General features: G+C 56.2%; 1 protein-coding gene across 9 annotated transcripts in view; it reads right to left on the reverse strand.

Annotated features, from left to right (window-relative positions):
- The window catches only part of KDM4B (lysine demethylase 4B), a 143,503-nt gene that overhangs the window by 43,383 nt on the left and 76,323 nt on the right, over positions 1-23,797 (reverse strand). For all 9 annotated transcript variants that reach the window (XM_021084033.1, XM_021084030.1, XM_021084034.1 and 6 more), the window contains 3 exons: positions 18,375-18,424; positions 13,971-14,074; positions 9,384-9,521 (listed from right to left, as the gene is read on the reverse strand). In XM_021084033.1, the coding sequence (XP_020939692.1) occupies positions 9,384-9,521; positions 13,971-14,074; positions 18,375-18,424 (292 nt within the window). The remainder of the gene's footprint in view (positions 1-9,383; positions 9,522-13,970; positions 14,075-18,374; positions 18,425-23,797) is intronic.

A 23,797-nucleotide genomic window follows, 5' to 3' on the forward strand; every position in this document is an offset into this window, starting at 1 on the left:
GCTGCCAGAAGGGTCTCCCCCAGACAGCAGAAATGTCCTACTGCCCATGCTTATGTCCGTGTGAGATCACCACCAGCCCCTGCAGCTATTTTTTTTTGGGGGGGGGGTCTTTTTTTTTTTTTTTTTTAACCTTTTCTAGGGCCGCTCCCGCGGCATATGGAGGTTCCCGGGCTAGGGGTCTAACCAGAGCTGTAGCCACCAGTCTACACCAGAGGCACCGCAACGCGGGATCCGAGCCGCGTCTGCTACCTACACCACAGCTCACGGCAATGCCGGATTGTTAACCCACTGAGCAAGGCCAGGGATCGAACCCGCAACCTCGTGGTTCCCAGTCAGATTCCTTAACCACTGAGCCATGACGGGAACTCCCCCTGTGGCTATTAACTAGTACGTGTGACCCAGGCATAGGACTTCGCTTTAATTAACTTAGGGTTAACGGGCCGGACAGGCTGATAGCTTCAGTGCTGGACAGTGTGGCTGGAGATGCCCACATCCCCTCTAGGGCCTATCCCACAGACCCTTCCCCCGTCCCTCCCCTCCACCCCACTTCCTGTTCCTCAGTGTGGACTGACACTCCTCCCACTAATGCTCCTCCAGGGGGCGGGGCTAAACAGCTTACCACACACCCCCCACCCCCCATTCATCTTCACCAGGGACCTCAGAACTAGCCCTTATTGGAAAGCGCATCCTTGCAGATGGAGTTGGTTAAGATGAGGTCACACTGGGGTGGGGTGGGCTCTAAATCCAGTGACTGGTGGTGTCCTTTTAAGCAGAGAGAAAGTTAGGGGTTCCCTGGTGGCCTAGTGGTTTGGGGATGCGGCGCTGTCTCTGCTGTGGCTCAGGTTGCTGCTGTGGCGCAGGTTCAACCCCTGGCCTGGGAACTTGTGCATGCTGCAAACAAAAAGAAGGAAAGTTGGACCCAGGTACAGGAGACAGGGCCACATGAACATGGGCAGAGACTAAAGCGATGCATCAATAAACCAGGAACACTAAGGACTGCTGGCCACGACAGAGGCTGGAAGGGGCAGAAGGACCCTCCCATGGAGCCTTGGGAGGGAAAGCGGTCCTGCCTCCCCTGCATCGCAGACCCCAGCCTCCAGGACTGGGTGGGGACTCCTTTCCCCTGCTTTCAGGGTGCCCCGCCCCATTGATGGCATTTTGTGACATGGACACACTGGGGTCTTGAACCTCCCCTGACACTGCCTGTGCACCCAGCCCACTGTGCCTTTGGTGGTCCCCCGAAGGTCAGAGAGCTCCCCAGCATGCTGCCAGCACCTCATTTCCGCCTCCCAGCGACATAGGGGATGACTGCAACACACGACACACTCTTCCTAGGGAACGAGCCGGGGGCCGGGGGCACTTCAGCCCACAAAGTGTTAAACACCCAGCGAAGGGGGCAGAAACCCCGCTGAGGAGCCTGCATCTGCTGGGGATGGCTCACAGACGCTGGCCCCCCGTTTCTGATGTAATTACCAGCACTGCAGCGAGATGCGATAACAAACCAGTTCATTAGGAAATCCACTGGAAGCCCTCGGAAGCGCTTCATAAACAAAACAATTAGGCACAGGGCTCTTGGGGCTCCTTCCATCCTTGGCTGGGGGAAGGGCGGCTGCTTCCCAGGCTCAGGCAAGGTCACGGGCCTACAACCTGCAGGATGCTGCCCACCCCACCTCCAAGGTCACCCCCTTTCTTTCTCTACACAGAGGAAGCCTCATCCGTGTGGCACCATGCAGCCTAGATGGTGCTCCTGCCTGCTGTGACAGGGTCCTCCCACCTCCCCTTCTGCATGGATAATAAACCCAGGCGCTCTGTGCCAGGCCCTTCCAAGGGCACCCCCGGGGACATCTGCTGCAGCCCTTGCACTCTCTGCCTGAGGACCCCTGCCAGCCCCTCAGCTCTCTTCATCCCAAGCTGCCCTTCACCCACGGCCTCTCCTGTTGACCAGGACCCAGTGGACTCACTCTCCCTCTTCTAAGGCTGCAGGGGTGCCAGCCCACCTGACCTCCATAAAAACCTTACCATCCCCCACTGCCCGACGTTTCCCATGACCGAGAAACAAACTCCATCCAAGGCAGGATGATGGAAAAACCTGGATTCTCCTCTGGTCATGAAGTTGGTCCAGACTACACCCTCATCTCAAAAGGCTTCAATCCCTCCTCTGGGCCAGATGTGGCCACTGCCCTCTGGAGCGTGCCTGAGGGAGCATAGATGACAAGGGCTGGGGACCTCAGCTGGAGGAACACACTCCCGGAAGAGCCTCGCCAGCCCAGGGTCCTCACCCGGGGGGACACTGGGCAATGTCTGGGGACATCGGTGGTTGCCACACTGGGGGGCTCCTGGTGTTGAGTGGGTGGGGGCAGGGAGGCTGCTCCACCCCCAACAGTGCCCAGAAGACCCGCAGAGGTGGTTCAACTACAGGGTCCACAGAGCTGAAGGGGAGAAACTGGTCTGCGGATCAGAATCACCGGCCCCCAGTTCTACTGGGAAAAGCAACTAAGCCACAATGACAAGGGGCTGCAGGCCCATGGGTGTGAGTGAGCCCCCTGACGGCCAGCATCCTTCTCCCAGAGCTGGCACCTGGCATCGGAGGACCCACGAGCAAAATGGCCAGCGGAAGCAGCACAGTGATGAGTGGCTAGCACCCTACATGGGGTCTGGAAGCCCCCACCCCAGAGAGACAAGGGTGCAAGCACAGGTGAACAGCATTTCTAGAGCTCACCCTCTGAGCAGGAAGCCTGAACACAGCTGCCTGCAAGCCAGGCCACAAGCCCAGGTGCAGGGGCAGGAGCGAAAAGAAGACGGAAGGAAGATAGCAGGGCTCTGGGCCACCAGGAGGGGGAGGTCTGCCCACCACCCGCCTCGGGAGAGCAGCAAGGAGCGGAGTGGAGGCCTGCACTCTGAGCCACTGGCTTGCAAGGAACCGTATGAAGGGGATTAAGCGAAGCAAGCAGAGGGCAGAAGACACGACAGGCTGGCGTGTTCACGGGGCAGGGAGAGGGCCTGGAACCACACCTGTGATTCTTTGCAATGGTTTCCTGAGGGGACAAGCGGGCAGCAAAGCTCTGTTGCCCTCCCAGCCACAGCAGCAGAGAGCGGAGGGTGAGAAATAAATTGGGGACTGACAGGTGGCCTCTGAACCCCCAGGCTAGAGGGAAGTCCCCCCCCAAGGGAGCCCACCAAGTGCTCAAGTCCCGCTCATTCACAAAACACAGGTCTGAGCTGGCGGGGGCACCTCTCTCTGCCTCCAAGGCTGCTCCCTAGACCCATCCTCCTGGGGTGCACTCATTGGGGCCACACTGCCCCTGAGGGAGTGAAGGCTCCTTCTTAGGGGCAGAAAGGCCTCACTCTCTTGTGTGTGATGCACAGGTACACAAAGAGCAGGTGAACAGACAAGCGGTGTATCCGTGGTGTTAGAACCTTACGGCGGGGCAGTTGGGGAAAAAAAATGTGGAAGCGTTCTGCGGGGGTGGGGGGGCGACAATGAAAAAGATGGGAGAACTGCCCATAACCGTCTAGACCAGGCTCTCTCCCAGGACTGGCCCCAGGGTATACTGGGGACCTCTGTGGTTCTCACGACTGGGGAAGGAAGGGGCTCCCAGCATGGAGGGGGGTGGGGGTCAGGGATGCTGCACCGCCACCTCATCTTCACCCCCAGGGTCGAGATGCCTCAGGGAGACCCTGCCTGAGACCTGTCCTTCCATATCAGGTCACGCCTGTTCTCCGAGATCAGCGTTTAAGCCGAAACGAAACCAAGCAGGAAGACGGCTCTGGGCTGCAGCCCTCCGTGCACTGCTGTGCGCATCCTGGGCTTTGAGCAGGGGAACGGGTTTACAGCTGCTGCCAGGGACAGGACAGAGTGACAGGAAGCTCTGGGGGAGGCTTGCAGGGAAAGCATATTTTATATGGCAATTGACTGCGACCCCCACGCACCAGCCACCACCAGTGCTATAAATCAGGGGGTCAGGGAGGCGTGGAACGGACCGGCGTGGCCAGCACCTCGGATGCAGGAGGCCCAGAGAGGCGCCAGGGGTGCAGCTCTGTTCCCGGCCCACCGCCCACCCCCACCCTCACCCTCACCCCACCTTCTGTCACCTCCCCTTGGGCTCCAGCTAATCGCCCAGAGCAGGCAGCGGGTTACCAAACAGAAGGCAGGTGTTCTTGCTCTCGGGGGCAGCAGAAACAATTTGGTTCACATCTCACAGTGGTCAAGCTCGAGGTAGCCCAGGCTGGGGAAGGGGTGTTCAGGAAAGGGCCCCCCAATCTGGATGTGGGGCTGCCCCTAGAAGCAGGGCATCTGGGGACAGGACTCTCCCCACTGTCCATGTGCCACAGAAGCCTCCCTGCTCGGGGCCACTTTCCCGAGGGGGGTGCCGAGTGGCCCAGACAGCTGGCGGAACACCAGCTAAGCGAGCCGGGCTCCCAGCCGTTTGAGCCGGGTTCTAAATCTCTCTCGCTCTGTTTAATCTCAAGTCAACTCCTGCGCCTCTCGGGGCGGCCTGGATGTTGGAAGAGGCCCTTGTCAGGCTTCACCCCGTCGCCACCCACCGCGGGAGCAGTGAGGGCCAAGTGAGCTAATCCAATGTGGCGTGCAGCCTTGTAGGACTAATTCGAAGCTCAGCCCTAAAAAGGCCGGTGCCGCACACTTCATTTTCTCCGGAGCGGCTGCAGCAGCCCTTTGATCTCCCCTGTTAGTCGTCCCACAACAAAGCCAGCCTGGCTGAGCGCGTGCCCGGGGGAGCTCTGCTCCTGCTGCCTCAGGCGAGCCCCAGACAGCCGCCTGGAGGAGGCCACCAGCCTGGGAGACCTCTGGGGGCAGGAGCACATCTCCCAGAACCCCGGGCAGGCGCACTTTACCTCTCTCTGGTCCTTGAAGGCCACGAGGCCCAGAGTCAGAGTCTGATACAGGCAAGAACTGTCTGTAAAGCTGGAGAGAAAGACAGAGCTGGGTAGGGGTGAAGCCCAGGAGGCAGAGGGAGAGAGCTCTCCCATCCAAGGAAAAGGATGCTCAAAACAAAAGCAGCAGCACATGATCAGAGGTAGCCGGAAGGATGAATATGGCCAGTCAGGGACATGCTTGCTGTCTGGTCTGACTCAGGCGTTGTGGAGTCCTCGTCCTTGGGACCATCAGCTCTGCACCCTTTCCCCCTCCCAGCCAGCTGGGGCTCCTCCTAAGCACTCAGTAGGTGCTCAGCAGAGCTCACCGGACCAGGTGTGCGTGAGCCCCTAGGCAGGAAAAGAAGAAAGGAAGGAAGCCGGCTCCTAGCATGAAGGTTGGCCTTGCCAGGAGGTCCTCACAGTTTTAGCTTGTTTGCTTTATTCCTATGTTAGTGTTTTGTTTTGTTTTGTTTTTGTCCACATCATCCACAGCATGTGGAAGTTCGCAGGCCATGGATCGAACCCATGCCACAGCAGTGACAACAGCAGATCCTGAACCTCTTAGGCCACCAGGGAACTCCAACTTACTTCCTATTTTAAAAACAAACCAACAAAAGCAGCACCACTGATGACAAGCAAGAGCCAAATTTTTCTCCTCAAGGGGCTATAGGGAGTTTACAGGAGAAGTCCCAGGGAAGGCCAAGATCATGTCTTTCTTCCCCCAAAAGTTACAACCAGCTTTAAAAAAAAAAAAAAAAAAAAAAAAAAAAAAAAAAAGTTGCATAAGTAGAAATGGTACGAAGTCAGGGTGTGATTTTAAGGCATCCCAAATTCCACCCCACAGAGCTAACTAAACTTTGGGCAAATCCACCACACACACACACACACACACACACACACACACACACACACACACACACACACGGGATTACATAGTCGTGATCCAAATTTTCACTCAAAATGCTATCTATTCCCATCTCTCCATGCCAATCAACAGCAACCCATTTCCATGGCTGCATAATATTCCACAATTCACCTAACCGCCTGAAGAGTATAAACTTTCCACTATTAAAATTAATGATACAATGACTATCCCCCTGTGTGAGGATACACACAGGGTACACACCTTCTGGGAACTGCCCCCAGGAATCCCCCCAGCAGCCCACAGAGGGGCCTCTTGGTTCCAAAACCCCCTTCCCAACCACATGGGTAAAAGACATGAATCCACTGGCACACTGGCTTCCTCCTGCAGCACAGGCTCCAAAACCACCAGAGGCAGTAGCTGGGGGGCAATCTGCTAGAAAGAACAGCACCTCCCCACCAATGCCAGAGACCCTGGGGCCTGTGAAGGAGGCAGCTCTTTAGCCCCAACTGGCCAAAGCCAGGGCTGCCCACACCCTAGATCAGGGGCTGCAGATGTCCTGGTAAGGGCCGCGTGGCAACTATTTTCAACTTTGCAGGCCAGATGGTCCTGTTACAGCTACTCAGCTCCACCACTGAGGGCAAGCAGCCCCCACACAGCATGCCAATGAATGGGCACGTCTGTGCCAATAAAACTTTATTTATCAACATGAAACATGAGTTTCATCTAGTTGTCACGTGCTACATATTCTTCTTTTGATTTTTTTTCCCCAGCTCTTTAAAAGTCTAAGAATGGTTGTGTCTGCCTACCATAAAAAAACAGTCAGCCTGCCAGGTTTGGCCTGTTGGTCCTCATTTGCTGACCCTGCTCTAGGAAAAAAAAAAAACACAAACACCTGAAATTCAGGCTAGCGAGCATGAGAGTTGAGAATTTCATATGTCAGCAGAAGGAGAGTGAAGGATAAGGGATGCTAAGGGGAGGAGGGGGCCTGCTGGGTGCCTAAAGAGGTAATGAACCAACAAGAAAAAAAGCTCTAGAAGTTCCTGCTGTGGCACAGTGGGTTAAGGACCTGGTGTTGCCACAGCTGCAGCATAGGTTGCAGCTGCGGCTCAGATTTGATCCCTGGCCCAGGAACTTCCGTGTGCCATGGGTGAGGCTGAAAAAAAAAATCTTTAAAATCTGGGAGGTGGAAGATCTGCCCCTCGACCCCCGACTGTGTTCCGATGAAATGTGCTGGAAGGCGACACAGATGGGGTCAGGCTGCAGGGAAAAGCCCCAGCTCAGTGGGAAGAGCACCCTGGGTCCTCCTCATACCCCACCCCACCCTCTCCCTTAAATCTGCAGGCTCCAGCACCATGGACCTGAACAGTCCCCTGCCTCCGATGCCCTCAGCTTGTTATCCTCAGCGGCCCCTCCAGCCCAGACTGGTTATGGGGGCGGCAGTGGAGCCTGGAGAGGCGGGAACTGCTGGCCCACTTTACCACCTGAAAGCCTGAGAGCTGACATCAGATGGCCACGGACGGGCGCCCCATAGCCAACAGCCACTCCTGGTGGATCCCCAGCCTCCAGCCGCCAGGCCGGGCAGCTGGGGTGGCTCTACAAGGGGGCCTCTCGGCACCTGATGCCCCCTGGAACCCGGGCTGGCTCGGAGCGCCGCACATTACTTGTTCAGTAATTTCACGCTATGCTGCCTGGCAATGTAAGCGTGGAGGCCCAATCAAAAGCCGCGCTTCCCAAATGTCACTTGTTTGTGAACACACGGCTGAACCCAAAATTGCTTTTAATATCCGGGCGGGCCCTGCCGGCCCCGCTGTGGTGTTGGCTCTGGTGGCTCCTCCAGGACAAGCCCCGGGCTGGGCTGACAACTCAATCGTGGTCACGGTACACGCAGGCCCACAGGAACACAAAAAACATCCCAGGATGTGGAACTGCTCCTCTGGATCTAAGGGCCCATCTCTCCTCTTCTAGCAGAGCCAGTCTCTACCAAAGACAATCCCACCACAATTTTCCGAATTAAGTGTAAAGAGCCCAACACTTTAAATCCTGGGGCGCCTCTCCAGTCTTTCCGGCTACAAAGCCCGGTGCCTTTCCTCAAGTGCACTGATGGAGCCAAGTCAGAGAAACAGATCATTAGAAGGACGGAGATGAGCCCAACTCACTCAGACCTTGCTGCCCAGCGGAGAGGTAACACAAAACCACCTTGATTTTTTTAATCTTAGCTTTCTGCCATATCCGAATGTGAAAAGAAACAGGCAATGTTCACGTTAAGGATGTACCCTTTTTTTAACCCCGTCTATTCCAAAGCACCAGTCTGTAACCTCCCTGACCAACCTTGGTGAGGGGATTCCTGCCCTTTGCCATGTGCTGTGCCTTGGACTTGGGAATGGGGAGGGGTGGGTTTCACACTCCGCTCCCCTCCCCTTCAGTAGGCTGTATCTCCAGGCCATGACACCTGATCGTTGCAGCCTAGACCGTATTTTGCAAAGGTCTGAGATCTAGGAGATGCTGAATGAACTGGTGGGTTTTGGTCCACACGGCTCCCACCTCCAGGCTGGGAGAAACCCACATGCCCTGATCCCGGGCCCTGACTATAAACTGACTGAGCCATTTCCCCAGGAACCTCAAGACTCCAGCTCAGGAGGCTGGTGGGAATCACCCTGTTTTCACCTGTATAGGCCCAGCTGAAGGGGCGTCTCCTGTCCCATGACCCCAGCGCCAGAGTGAGATGCTCGTGAACGGCCAGGAGCCTTTTTTGGTGGAGACAGAAGATGAAAGGGGCTGAAACCTACAAGTCAGAGCTACTCGGCCTGAGCCCAGCCTGATGGGCAGAGCTTGCCAGCTTCCACTGGGGCAGCCACAGTGCCAGTCCTGGGAGCAAGGCCCCTGGTCCGGGTAGCTGGCGGAGGACTGGGCCTGCTGCCTACCCATCAGCCCTCCTTGTAGCTTCCTACCCAGGGCGCCCTGCCCAGTGCCCGGCTGCTCCCTGACCTGCCTCGTGTCCCTCCGAGCTGTCCATCAAAACCACGGACCGGTGCGTGCGGGGCTAAAGGAACTGGAGAACAAGCACTTTGTTCAGATGTCAAATCTGTTGGCTGATAATCAGCCCTCGGGGACCAGAATGGCAAATTATTGAGAAAATCAAAGAAGTCTTCTGGCCTTTCGGGTCCTCTAGGGACAGCGAGGCAGCCAGAAGCCTTCTGGCTTGAACAGTCTGCTCTGCCGGGGTTCTGCCCCCCTTTCTCTCGCTCGCTTGTTCACACCATAGCAGAAAACCTCGTAGCAAGGAAGCCAGAGGAGAGTGAAAGCAGGCCCCGGGGCCCTAAGTATCCACTAACAAGTAGCAAATCTCTCCTGATCTGCAGACAATCAGGAGTGCACGTGGGGTCCTTCAGGAGAGGGGGCACCCCAACCTCAGGCCTGCCCAGACCCTGGGCTCCCCACATTGCCCAACTTGCCTGCGCCCCCTCCTCGTGCCTCCAGGTGAAGAACATGCTGGGGACAAGTTTGCTGAGGATCCAGACACAGACCCTGGGGACAGCCTGGGCGCCTAGTCAAATGCCAATAGCCGTCACCTGGGCTCTGGGCTGAGGGAGCCGGCGGGGGGCCTGGCCTCTCTGAGTCCCTTTCCCGGGGTGCGCGCACCCACCTGTGTGGCCACCTTGCCGTAATCAATCCACCGCAGGGTGGCGAAGTTGGTAGATTCTGCGCAGTTGAATCCGTGATTGAATCCGGCGTGGTAGCCGTAGGGAAAGGTGATCATGAATTCTCCCGCCTCCTGCGTGATCTGAGGAGGAAGAGGCCAACAGGTCAGCGGCGAAACCCGGAGTTGGAAAAGACGGGAACTGGTGCGCGGCTGGCCTTCCAGAAGCAACACCTGCCACAGGGCATTATGGGCTGGCAGCAAAGCCACGGGAGCCACCAAGGAGCATGGCAGGGGACACGGGCTAGAGGACTTGCCAAGGAGGGCCAGGGAGCCTGACTTTAGGAGCCAATAGAGGGAAAGGCAGCTCCCCGACGCACAGGCTGCGGGCTGTGCTCACTGCGGCTGGTAAAGCAGGCAAGGCAAGAGGCCAGGTCGGGAGCCTGGCGACCAGCCCCGCTGCTCACGGAGGCCCCGCCAGGCCCCAAGGTGACAGACAGTCTGCAGGCTCCAGACGGATGAGCTGCAGGAGGAGGGGCTGTTCAATGTTGGGATTCTAGGGGCTTCTCGTTTGGGGGAGGGGGGTGCCTCCTGCCTTGGAGGCAGGTGGCCTGTCAGGCCTCCCGTCCACCGTGAGATGTTGCCACAGAGCAGCGGGGCTGGCGAGGAGGGCGGGTCATCAATGGCAGCAGCTGCCCAGCTCTTGGAGCGCAGGGCAGCACAGCAGCCTGCCCTCGTGCCAGAGAGGACCAGCCACATGCACGAAACGTTCCCAGAAGCTGACCTAAGTCACCACCACCGCTGTGAGCGGGGCCTCTGTCCGCTACATCCCGAGATAGGTCCTTCCAAGTGAGGGCAGAGACTGAAGAGGCACAGCCAGCCCACAGGGAGGACACTAATTAAGATCAGAACCTTAAACAATCTTATGTTTCCAGATCTATTCAAAATGGTCTGGATGACTCTGGTCCGGCCTCTGCAACAGATACCCCAAACCAAGGAGCTAGGCATAAGTGACAGGATTGGGGGCCTGCAACAACCCCAGACTGAGACTTCCAGAAGTGCTGCCCCAAGGCCTAGACCCCCTTCCCCAACTCTACACTGACCACCCCCCGCCACCCCACGCTGAGTCCCATGAGAAGAACTCCAACAGACAAGTGTCCCAAAGGACAAGTGACAGATAACAGTGGCCACCGTACCCACTCGTGTCCTGGGACGCAAGGTGGGGCTGCTGGCCAATCCACGGATGTGGATGTGGAGGCTGTGGCAGGGCAGTGACCCTCTGGAGTCAGGTGGGTCTTTTCCTAGCTTGAACGCTCAGTGGAACGCAGATCAGGGGGTCTGCAGTTCCAAGAGCTGTGGCCCCAGAGGCCCCCACCCCCCAGCTCCCAACCCCACCGATAAGGCTTCTCTCCGAGGTTTCACTGACATGGACCACCCGTCTGCGCTCCTGCATTCGGCCTCTTCCGCTCGGCACGTCCTTGGGGTTCATCTGTCCTGCTGGGCACGTCGGTCTCCTGTCGGTCTCCTGTCGGTCTCCTGTCGTGTGGCTGTCGCTAATTTGCTCATCCAGCCTCCTGCCGACAGGCCCGCGGGCTGTTCCCGGTCTGGGGCTCTGTGAACTGAGCGGTGGGGACCTGTCTTCTCTAGGCAGTGCTCACGTGTCTCTGGAGTAAACAGACACGGAGCAGCCACTGGGGGCCCCAAGAAACTGCCTAGCGGTTTTCTGCAGCAACTGCCGATTCTGCACCCACTCGCAGGGGTGAGGGCACGTTCCCATTGCCCCCTTTCCTGGTGGCCTTCGGGGCATTTGGACGGAGCTGTCCTGGAGGGTATGCCGCGCCGGCTTCCTCCCCGAGGCCTGCAGATGCCGCCCAGGCGTCCTGCTGGCACCTGCGCTCGCCTCCTTCTGCAAACTGCGTATGTTCAAGCCTTCTGCTCCTACTAAAGAGGTGGTTTGCTGCTTTGTCACTGATTTGTAGTTCTCAGGCCTGCTAATAACCCCAGAGAGATGAGTAGAAATCAGTAGACTCATCTAAGTAAGCAATGTGGAGTCAAACCCTGGCAGGGGAGGGTGGGCGGCAGGAGACAGGGGGAGTGAGACTTCCAGAAGCCAGCCACGGAGTCAAAAATCAATCAAAACCGACGTAGCCTGGAGAAAAGCCAGTCCTTAAGAACACGGAGATATTTTTCTTTTCAAATAATGAATTGCACCAATCAAGGGAAGTCAGTGTGCATTAAGCTATATTTTAAAATTCCTGTCCAAGTGACAGCCGCGTGCCGGGATGAAGCGATGGCAGATGAGGGAGGAGGGGACACATGGTATCCCCAGGGTCTGGCGGCCAGCGTGCTGGGTCCTCAGGAAGGGTCCCCTCGGCCGGCTCCTGCCACAGGCCTCGGAGCCACATGAAGGGAGGGAAATAAAAGTCGGGTTTGGGGATGTGGCTTGAAATGCAATTACTGATCTTCTTATCCGACTGGAGCGGATCCTGGGAAGCGCTGTCTCAATCTTCGCCAGAGCACAGGCTGGCCTGCTTGAGCCCCAGGGATGTAGCAGGGTCGCCATCGCTGAGCCTGACGCCCTGGTGTGGGGAGGCACAGAGGGCCTGGTCCCCCACCCGACCCCACCCATAAATCAAGGCCCAGAACGGAAGAGGCGTTCATTTAGAGCGACAGGAAGATTATGTTCCCGTCAGAAAATCTACATCCTGGTGGCTCCATCTCAAGCCCGTGCTGTCTGTCCTCCATGTCACCGCTGTCAACATTATCCCGACAATAAATTAGAGGCGCTGGGGATGATGGATAGGCTGTGGGGCAAAGTAATCAGGAGCGGAGGGAGCACCAGCCCCAGACGCCCATCACGGAGGGAGCCCGGAATTCGGCTGCTTCTGCGAGCTCTCCAAGAATAAATGAGGAAGTCCGTGGCAGATTACAGAAATACACACTTTTAATTATTAAAAAGCTCTGCTATTGATCTGCTTTTTCTTCTAGAAGTAAATACCATTACAAAGATTTATAAGTGGAGTGCGGGGAGTCACTCTTTGAAGGCTGCCAGGAATTCAGATGAGGGGTTCCGAGTTCAGCTGGAGCTTGACACCTCAGGGCCTGGAGCCCAGTCCCGGCGGCACACGGAGGGCTCTCTGCCGGCCAGACCAAGGCCTCAGGGGCCAAGCTCTGTGGGCAGCTGGGAGGCCAGGCCTGAGCCAGGCCTCTGGTGTGGGGGTTGCGGCTGCCGACCCAGCCTCGATCGAATTGCCAGCAGCCTGTCCATGGCAAGAGGCCACTGCCTTTGGGTCAGGCTCAGGCATTTCCTATCCAAACTTCAGGGCCTCGCTGGCGCTGACCTGGGAGAACAGAGGGTGCCCCCAGCTGACTCCTGCAACCGGCATTCCTCTTCAGAAGGCACCACCCTGGAGAATGTTCTCAACACACGGACGGACAGCAAATACTTCTCACGTCCATGAGCAATGCTGTGATCTGTATGGGAGGTTCCTGGTGACGAATGCTGTTCCAGCCAGCAGACAGAGGCAAGAAGAGGGAAGCACGGCAAGTGGCAGGTCTCAGAGCCTAACATCCTGCCATCAGATGAGCAGGAGAGACGGCTAGGAGTCAGCCTCCTGGCTGCGGCCCCAGCAGAAAGGCCAAGTCCCTGATCTGCGTGCTCACGCTGTGGGCAGTGTGATTGAAATGTCAGAAGCAATTTCCGACTGGCTGACACTCTCCGCAAGGGGGAAGCACACGGGTCGGCTCGCAGAACTCACTCCTGCGTCTGCCAAATCGCTCTTTGGGGAAACCTACAGAAGCCGGGTGTCAGAAGGGTCCCCCTCTGCCCCCTGCCCCCAGTGCCATAGCCCACACACCTGTCCGGAAAGTTCCGGGCAAGGGCCTCTGGCCTGGACCGACTTAGGGACCCAGGCCTCAACTCTCCTGGGTTCCAAAGAGAGGGTCTCCCAGGAGACTTGTGTGCAGGAAGGACTGGCCTGGAATGAATGACGGCCCCCACCGCCTGCCCACCCTCCACAGGTGGTGGGGTCTCTGCCAACCAGGCTCCTGGCTCAGCCTCCAGCCTCACAGCCCCGCGGGGACCAGGGCAGCAGCCTCTGGAGCAGGAAATTGAATGAGTTCGCAGCGTTCACGCTGCGGGAGAGCCAGACATTCCTTTTATCTTAAATTTATTTTATTGAAGTGTAGTTGATTTACACCAGACATTTCATTTCTAAACAGGTACTCCCCTTCTCTCAAAGGCCCTGTGCCCTGGGCGCAGGTGGGGCCGGAAGGTGCCCCAGCTCCTCAGAGCTTCCTGTCCCCGCCATTCACGCTCCAATCCGACCTGAGGGACCTGCAGAGGCTGGGCTTTGGGAGGGAGCGGGAAGGAAGGGCTGGGCTCCTCCTGACTGCCCCTCTTTCATCCTCACCCCCCACCATAGAAGAGTTGGGGCTGGTGGACCAGCTAGGGTGGCCCTGCCCCAGCTTACCGTCATTCTAGAACCTTCTCCAAGGTTAAGACACCAGTTTCCTGGGGTGTTCGTGGTCACCTGGGCCCAAGCTCCAGAAGCCCCATTAGGAGCAGGTGGTCTGTGCCCAGCCCCTACCTACCCGGCTAAACGGGATCCCATACTTCTTGAGGATAATGGGTGAGATGAGGGTCATCTTGTGCCGAAGGAAGGCATCGCAGCCCTGGGAGCTCCCGGGGAAGAAGCCTAGAACAGAGAAGACAGCGTCAGTCAGACGGGACAGATCTGCATCAGCCTGCAGGGACAGGGTGGGCGGCTGGCTGGGATGTCTCTCCGGGCAGCTCTTCCCTCCCGCGGCCCCCAAGAGAAATGAAACACACAGGGGATGGGGTCCTGAGTGACAAGGTGCACCACGCAGGGCACACATTCATGCCCCAGGGTACAGGGTAGGGGCATGACTGCCCAGAGACTGCCCCCCCCCACCAAGCTCCCCCTAAGCAAAAACCCACTATTGGAGTTCCCTTGTGGCGCAGCGAGTTAAGGCTCACTGCAGCAGTTCAGGTCACTGCTGCAGTGGGAGCTCAGTCCCTGGCCCAGGAATTTCCGTGTGCCATGGGCATGGGCAAAAAAACAAAAAACATAACACTGCAGTACATCCACACAGTCACTCGGCCACATGAGAACACAGTCTGGAGATAGGACAGGGGAGCTGATATTCTAGAACCAGACAACTGGCGAGGAGCGGGAGGGGGGGGGCCTGGCCCTGCCCCCGCCAGCCAAGTCCCCAGCGAAGAGGAAGGCAGCCTGACCCTGCTTGGGTGCTGCCTCGGCTCTCCACCCACGTGGTCCTATGGCCACCAAGTAGTTAAGGACACGGAGGCTTCGGCCAACAACCCACCTGCCCAAGGCCCCAAACCCCTCGGACAATGGCAGGGTGGCCCGACCCATGCCTGTGCCCTCAGCCTTGTCCCTAACCCCCTGTCTGGTGCTCAGTCAGTATGCTCCCTGGCTAGAGCGCGCCTCGTAACTAATTTAAGATAGTGTCCCAGAGGGAGCGGAAGATCCACATCAGCTCTACCTGCCCCGAAGCCCTGCTTAACTAACACAGTCCAGGGGTATTCCCAAACCACTGGCTGGCTGAAACCCAAACCTGTGACACGCGTGTTAAGGAAAAGGTGGTCCTGGGTTAAGTACCCCCTGCCCCCGAGGGGCTCCTCTCCCCAAACCCACACAGATGGCCAGCACCAAACGGCTGTCCCACGGCTCCGTGAGGTGTGGGACACACTCCCAGGCATGTGGCTACCCTCAGGGCTGACCAGCCCCAGGCCCCTTCTAGAAGCTGATCCAGACCAGGCTCCGGCCTCCAGGCCAGGGCACACCACTAATGAGCTGCTGGTAAAGAGGGCACACTCTGTGTGTGTGTGTGTGTGTGTGTGTGTGTGTGTGTGTCGGGGGGGGGCACGCACACGTGTGCTCCTGTGCTCGCAGCCCCACCCACACGTCCAAGCTGGAGGAGGCTCGTGACACAAAGGACACAAAGGCGAGGTTCTGGAAAGTGCCAGGGATGACTGAATCCAGCAACTTTCCTCTGCACTAAAAGCATTTCAATTAGAGTTATGGCTGCCTGCCGCCCGGCCCGCCGGCCTCTCTGCAGTTCCTCTTTTTAATGCACAGTTTAAGTGGCTCTCATTAAAGCTCTAATAAAGGCGCACATTTTAAGTGATTAGCACCAATAACGCGCCAACACATTAATGCTCTCCCTGTGGGCTGCACAACTCTCCCAGTGAGCCCATTCCGCACACAGCGATTCATTTTCCGTATTAATCGCAAACTCATTCCACCCATCTCAATAATGGCGACCGGGACACACGCCCCCAGAAAGTTGGGAAGGGACGCCTAGGAGGGCTGTGAGTCACCTGCCCTGGAGCCTCCCCCCGCCCCGTCCTTCCTCCAAGGAGCAGAGAGCAGGTCTGAGCAGGGGGCTGCAGAGGAAGGATCAGGCCCCCGTGGCCCGACCCGCTGCAGACGCCCAGGAAGTGAGCCTGCACCCAGGTCCGGGTGTCAGAAAGGACCTGGCGGGAATACCGTAGAGGTCGAGCGAGCTCCAGGGACAGTGGCCATGGCATGGTCCAGGGGCAGTGGGGGGGCCCCACAGGGTCCCAAGTCCAGCTTCTCTAGCTGTTGCTCAGGTCACCCCAAACTTTTCTAGCAGAAAAGGCACAATGGGAGGTCCTGCTGTGGCACTACAAGATCTGAGGCATCTTGGGAGCACTGGGACATAGGTTTGATTCCTGGCCTGGCACAGTGGGTTAAGGAACCAGGGTTGCTGCAGCTGCAGCATAGGTTGCAGCTGTGCCTGGGATTCGATCCCTTGCCCAGGAACTCTCTATGCTGCAGGTCAGCCAAAAAAGACAAAAAAAAAAAACAAGGGAAGAAAAGGCACAGTGAGGGAGAACAGTGGGCGTGGCTAACTGCAAACTCCCCTCTGAGCCAGAAGAGCAGAGAAGCTGTGGGCAGGGCCCGGGGAGGCCAGTGATGTGGTCCATGGGGAGCGTCCACACCGATCCCTGTGGCTCTGCAGGTGTGTGGGGCTGAACAGCGGCCCCCAGGATGTTCCATGTGCTGACCCTCACGACCGTGGGGACAGGGACTCTGCCAATGGGATTAAGTTCAGGTCCCTGAGATGGGGATGGGCCTGGATCACCCAGGGGGCCAGTGTCATCCCAAGGGTCCTTATGACAGGGGGGCAGGGGGAGACTCGACCACAGGAGGGGAAGCCACAGACCAGGAAGACAGAACAGATAGGAATCGGGCTCTCCCCCAAAATGATAGCCGACACCTTAGTTTTAGCCCCTAAAGGCTCACTGTGAACCTCTGATCTCCAGAACTGTAAGAAAATCAACCTGTGGGGCTTTTTAGTTGGGACTTTTTTCTGAGCAGTTTAAGAGTCACAGCACAATGGAAGGGATCCATGCTGCTTTAAGCTACTGGGTTTATGGTAATTTGTTAAATCAACAGGAAACCGATACGACAGAAAAAGACATTTTTAATTTGCATTTTTTTAATGTAACGGGAAAAAATTATTTTCAGTTTTTTTTTTCTTGGCCACGCCCATGGCATGCAGGAGTTCCTGGGCCAGAGATCAAACCCACGTCACAACAGTGACAACACCGGATCCTTAACCCACTGCACCAGGGAACTCCTTGGTTTTTCTTTTTTAGCTTAACAAGTAAATGAAATTGCCTTTGCCAGGACCGCCTGCAACTGGAATTTCTACCAGGAGAAGCATGTTCCTAAGAGTGGGTCCAGCCCTGCCCATGAGGACAGGGTTCAGGTTTCCAACAGAAAATGGGACACAACAGCCTCTTCGTTGGAACTGGTCCTTCTCCCCAGATACCCTCCCTCCCACATGAGAACCTGTTTCACGTGCAGCAGGAATTTGCCAGGCAGAGAATGGGCCATTCCCACCTGCAAGGCAAGTGCAGGCAGGGAGGCTCACACAGAAGCCAGCGGCCAGCAGTCAGGGAGCCTCACCAAGGCCAGGCTGTGGCTTGGAAAGATTCTGTGGCCGCCTCAGGGTGTGGGGTGGCCAGAGGCCCTGCGCTGAGTGACAGACCTTCACCCCCCACCCAGTCAGGGCCTGCGAGGGGGTGGCTGCTCTTGGCTACCAAGTGAGGCCCCAACCACTGGGCCACTAAAATCTGTTAACACCTGTCCAGGCACTTACAACTGTCCACACTCAGGACACAAAGAGCCCCCGCTGGGACAGGGCAGGTATGCAATGGGACCGCTGCGGGTCAGGGCGGCCAGAAACCTCAGCACCCCGCAGCCTGGGTGTCGGGCTTGTCTCTAAGGAGCCCATGACCTGAAGGCCTGCCTTGACCCAGATGGTCACTGCCCCCTCTCTGGATGCAGCCTGGCACCCTCTCTGACAAATCTCTTCAGCCCAGGAGGCCTCAGTGAGGGTCTGAATCCAAGTGGTGGGATGTCTGCTGAGAAAGCCCAGGTGACCCAACCCTGCAAGGGATAGTAGACGGCCCTGCGGTCCCCATGCGGCTGTGTGGCACAGGTGGGGAACTCCTAATTGGATTTCCCGGGTTCCAGACTGAACCCAGACTGCACAGAGACACAAAAGCACGTATGTGACCCAGTGCCAGGCACGAAGGGGACAAGAACTCTGTGCCAAAAGGCTGGAAACAATAGTGAGGAAGTGACAGCATCTGTGTCCGTCTTTTTTTTCTTTTTCCTTCTTTTTTTGCTGCAACCAAGGCAGGCAGAAGTTCCTAGATGAGGGACCAAACCGACACCACAGCAGTGACAATGCCAGGTCCTTAACCCACCGAGCCACCAGGAAACTCTCTGTGTGGCATTTGTGAAATGACAGACCCGCAGCGTGGGGACCACAAGTGGAACACGGGGGAAGGCAGTGGAACGGCACAGGACACATGGAGCACAGCCCCTCCCAGACAATGACGCCCAAACAAGAGCGTGAAGCCGGAAGGAGGAGGCTGCCGGCCTGCCACCCACCCTGGCCCCAGACACCTACCGATTGCTAGTCGCTCCAGGCGCTTGCCATGCTCTGGCGGGATGGCATACCTACAAGAGAAGAGAGACGCGTCAGAGGCGAGAGCATGTGGCCGCTGCATAGTTGCTGCATAGTTGAGGGCTCCCAGGGACACGGCCATGGCCTCAGGTTAGGGACTCGGGCCCTGCATAGAGCAGAGCTGGGTGGCTGTGGTCAGTGAGGGGTGACGCACTCATGGAATGCCAGGAGTGGAGACATCCCCAGTTAAACGGCACTCAACTTCGATGAGGTTTAAAAAGCAAAAAATAAAATAAAGAGCACTGAATTGGAACGGCGGAGGATGGGAAGCATCCCAGCCCTCAGCGGGACCAGACTGTTCTCCCAGCCCCAGGAGCCAAGGGGAAAGAAGCTTTGGGAAGAAGAGAGATTCCATTTGTCAACCACTTCTTAAGTTTCATTTTCACACGTTTTTACATTTGAAAGATGACTGTGGCTCCATCCTAAATAAAAAAGATGTAACGGTGAAAGTTTCCAAACAGACGAAGCGAGCGTGTCATCCACTAATGCCGCATGCCGAGCTGGTGGGGCATGTGCCTGGGACACGTTCCTGGCAGAGAGCGGTGCCCGGAGAAATGGCCTGGGCCAGGGGTCCAGAATCCCGACCCAACTGAGGGGACTCCAACAAGATGAACTGAGGGGAGGGCCCGTCTCCCCTGGCAATGTCTGAGACATTTCTAGTTGTCACAGACTGGGGGAATCCTGGCATCAAGGGAGTGGGGGCAGGCAGGCCGCTCCACACCCCACAGTGTCCAGGACACGTGTCCAGCGTCCAGAGTCCCGCCCGATGTCTGCAGTTCCAGGGGGAGGCTGTGCTCCAGAATAACAACCGCAGGATAGCAAATCCTAGAATGAGTCCCAGGTGGATGCCCAGGGCAGTGCTTTCTCCCCCACAGGGCAGGAAGCTGGGGACAGGGAAGAGGGCCCAGGTGTGGCAGCTGGGTGAGCCTACTGCAGTCAAGAGGTTTATCATCACTTTTAATCAAGTAAAAGGGGGTGAGGGTAGGAGATAAGGTGAACATTGTGTTGTCTCTAATCTAACAGGCTAAAAATAATTAATTTCTGAGCATGCTCCGCAGCACCTTTAATTCTGCTGTCGTCAGAGAATTTCCCATTATCCGGACAAAGACTCTTTTTTAAGTGGCCTTTTATCATTTACACAAAGATGATCGAAGTTAATCCCAATCCAGAGCACCTTTGTGGGATTATTGTTCCCCACCAACGAAACATCCTGTCCCTTGTGGGAAGATGCTCGAGGATGGGGAAGGAACTAATTTATGGCTCCAAGGCTGTAATGATTAATGCAATATCCCCAGCCTACAATGCTGCCTTCACTTAATTACCGCCTGTAATTGGGAGTTGTAAAGATAAGATTAATTGAATCTGGGGGATGTTAAAAGTTTAATACATTGGAACGTGGCTCCTCTGTTATCGGAAAGTCCAGGCTGCAGGACGCTGGGCTGTGTTCAGAAGAGCAGCCCCGGGAAAGATGACAAAGGACTCTTGGACGGGAAGCGGGCAGCCTCAGGGGACGCCTGTGCTCTGATAGCCAAGAGCAAGCTGCGCCTCCCATGGCTTGGAACAGGGACAGCCTGGAAGGGGCTAAGAAGCCCAGTGCTTCCCCGGCCCACCCCGAGGGACTCGGGAAAATGAAAACCTCAGTCTTTAAGGAAGGCGGGCTGTAAGGGGGTGCTGGTCCTTAGTGATACAAAATGCTGGGCGTGTGCCATCCATTCAGAGATGGAAGGGAGAGCAGCAGAGGCACCATCTAAACCGCTATGGAGGCGCACCCCATATCCGCTGGACTTTGGGTGCTGCAGGTTCCCAGGGAGCCCCTCCTCCCGACACCAACCCTCCCCTCCTGGGCTCCAGCTACAGAGCTGGCCTCCCAGCAGGGCTGACATCCACCAGTGGAGAGAAGTCCCCAGCCCACAGGCTCTGTCTGCTAGGAGGGCAAAGGTGGCCCTCGAGGCAGAGCCTTGTGGGGTCTCCTGCCCAGGGCCCGGCCTGAGTCACCTCATCACAGTCCTGCCCGGCGATACACTACCAGGTCGGGACATTCCCAACACTCAGGCTTGGCTCTGGGAGGGAAAAAAAAAAAAAAAAAAAAAAGGCAGCAAGAAGGAAAAGCAGCTCTTTGGGTTGAGCAGGTCTGCTCGCTAACCCTCAAGGCAGACAAGCATCTGTGTGGCCATTAGTGACCGTGTTCTCAGGCCATAAAACAGAGTCGTTTTATCGGTCACCAACATGGTGGCAGTTTGTCCTGCTCCTCAGGAACTCTGCCCCCATCACAAGGTCAAATCCCGAGGCCAAAATCAACCTGCTCTGCCTGCCTGAGACCCTGGGTGGCCGCTCTCTGGACGTGGCAGCCCTGGTCTCTCAGGTGATGAAGGGTTCCGGCACATTTCCTTGGACAGATGGCCGCCCCGGGTCCACGTCCATCTCATGACTGGGCCAGTGCTAGGTCTCCCAGCAGGTGGGTAGCCCTGCCACCAACAGCCCCCCATGGCTCCCCCAGCCCACCCTCTGCCAGCCTGAGCATCCATCTCCAGCAAGGTGGGTTCTCACCCACCCTGCTACACATCAGCCCCCACGGCTCCATGGTCCCACAGCCCCAGTGCCGGCCACACCTCCCCACCCCCACCCCCAGCAGCCCTGGTTACCACACTCTGCCCCCGGGGGCTGGGCTGCATCCGGCTGCCCTCCTGGGGGATCAAGTCACTGCAGGCCAGCACACAGGTCCCAGCAGGAGAATCTAGAACCGTGGGGGTAAAGGAATGGGCAAAGTAACTTCCAGAAGCTGGGGAGTGTCGGAGGGAGGACAGACTGGGGGCTTCAGGGGGCAGAGTCAGAAATAGGGGAAACCCCATGGGGCAGGCCGTAGGAGGGACAGGCCACCCGTGCAGGGTCACTCAGGTGCCTCGGGCTGCAGGAGTCGCCCCTCTGGACCTTCCCCCCAGCCGCTCTGCCTGGTCAGCTCATCTCCAGATTCTCGCAGCCTGTGCTGCGTGTCCCTCCTCCGCTCCTTTCTCTCTGCTTCTGAACATTTGATACAAAGTACTTCTAGGTGACACTAAACCTGAAAGTCGTGGAAGAGTTAGCACTCTCGGCTCACTGTCCCTGGCAGCCACTCCAGGTGACCCTGTGGAGGCTGCGGCAGGACTGGACAGGCTCCATAACTCCGGGTTTAATGTCGTGGAATCGCCGAGAAGGCCGAGGGAGAGAAACTCGGGCCTCATTCACCAGACGCCTTTCTTGGAAAGGCAGCCATCTGCAAACATCAGGGGCTTCGGTGAGAAAATAAAACATTTTTCCATTAGGTGTATGGCCCAGAAGGTAACGGGGGAGATCAGGACTAGGAGCCAGTCCCTAGGTGGGGATATGAGACGTGTGTGGAGCCACAGGATGGTTAAGAGACAATCTCAGTCCAGCAGTTTCACCGTTTAAACCATAGGCTGACTGGAAGGGGGATGATGGTGACCAGGGTGGGGACGTCATGTTCCAAAGGAAGCAACCCCTGGTCCCAGGAGACATGGGTGAGCTGGCCTCGCAAGGTGTGTCTCCCAGCTTCCAGCTTCTCTCCTTTTCAGGCTGCCCCCCCCTTTTTTTTGTCTTTTTAGGCCACACCCATGGCATATGGAGGTTCCCAAGCTAGGGGTTCAATCAGAGCAGGAACCATGGCCTACACCACAGCCAGAGCAACTCAGGATCCGAGCTGCGTCTGCGACCTACACCACAGCTCACGGCAACGCCGGATCCTTAATGCACCAAGCGAGGCCAGGGATCAAACCTGCATCCTCATGGATGCTGGCCAAATTTGTTTCCACTGAGCCACGACAGGAACTCCTTTTTTTTTTTTTTTTTTTTTTTTTTCCGCTTCTTCTTCTACACTTGAGGTATTTTCAGTAGCAGATGTACCCTCTCCACTGACAGCCACCCCCCAAAAGGCAAAGCAGCAACCCACAAACCTGGCACAGGGCGAGAGGGAGGTCTTGGGCCAGAGCAGCCAGCAATCGTGTCCACAACCTGCAGCCTGACACTCAGGCGACAGTCTGACATATTACTGGGGGCCATGAACATAGCCAGAGGGGGGCATCTCTAAGGCCCTACTGAGGCCAGGCTGGAGCCCAGAAAAAAGCTGGTGAAATGGCCCAAAAGCTCATGAAAAGAAGCTCAACATCACTAATTATTAGAGAAATACAAATCAAAGCTACAGTATCACCTCACACCAGTCAGAATGGCCATCATCAAAAAGTTTACAAACAAAAAATGCTGGAGAGAATGTAGAGAAGAGGGAACCCTCCTACCCTGTGAGGGGGGGATGTGAATTGATGCAGCCACTATGGAGGTTCCTTTGAAAACTAAACATACAACTACCACATGATCCAACAATCCCACTCCTGGGCCTCTATAGGGAGAAAAACATATTTAGAAAAAAATATCAGCACCCCAATGTTCACAGCAGCACTGTTTACAACAGCCAAGATATGGAAGCAACCTAACTGTCCATGCACAGATGAATAGATAAAGATGTGGTACATATGCAATGGAATACTACTTGGGCATGAAAAGAATGAAATAATGCCATTTACAGCCACATGGATGTACCTAGAGATTATTATACTCAGTGAGGTCAGTCAGACAAAGACAAATATCACATGATACCACTTATATGTGGAATCTAATATGACACAAATGAACTTATTTACAAAACAGACACAGACTCACGGATATTGAAAGCAAAATTGAGGTTTTCGAAGGGGAAACTTGGTTGGGGGGAGGGATAAAGTAGGAGTTGGGAATTACCAGATACTACTCTACAGAAACTAAATAATCAACATGGGATAGCACAGGGAACTATGCTCATATTCTGTAATCATCTATATGGGAAAAGAATCTGAAAAAGAACAGATATGTATACAACTGAGTCACTTTGCTATACACCTGAAACTAACACAACATTGAAAATCATCCATACTTCAACAAAGTTTTTTTTTTTAAAAGAAGAAACTGGCAAAGCTGGCGGGTCATGGGTGCTGGGCAGGCAGGGGCCTCAGCCCAGCAGGAGGGCAGCTTCTGGGCCCGGATGGAGCAGCTAATTGCAAGGAAACACGTCCTCTGTGCGCAGGCGCTCACCTCGGGCAGGGGACAGGCTGCCTCCACCTTCTGGCGATGCTGGCCCAGGAAAATCTTCCTGTCCGCAACGGAGGATGCTATTAATAGTGTCATTTTCTTGGTGTTTTGTTTATTCCCCTGGAATGGCTTGATGGATGTGAATAATTATCAGACTATAAAAGCCAGCAAATGTGCTATTTTCTATCGCTCTAAATCATCAAACAAATAAAGTGTGAAACTGCATTTTTGAATATAATTTTCCCCTCTAATGG

Source organism: Sus scrofa, chromosome 2 (genome assembly GCF_000003025.6).
Source record: "Sus scrofa isolate TJ Tabasco breed Duroc chromosome 2, Sscrofa11.1, whole genome shotgun sequence".
Lineage (NCBI taxonomy): Eukaryota > Metazoa > Chordata > Mammalia > Artiodactyla > Suidae > Sus > Sus scrofa.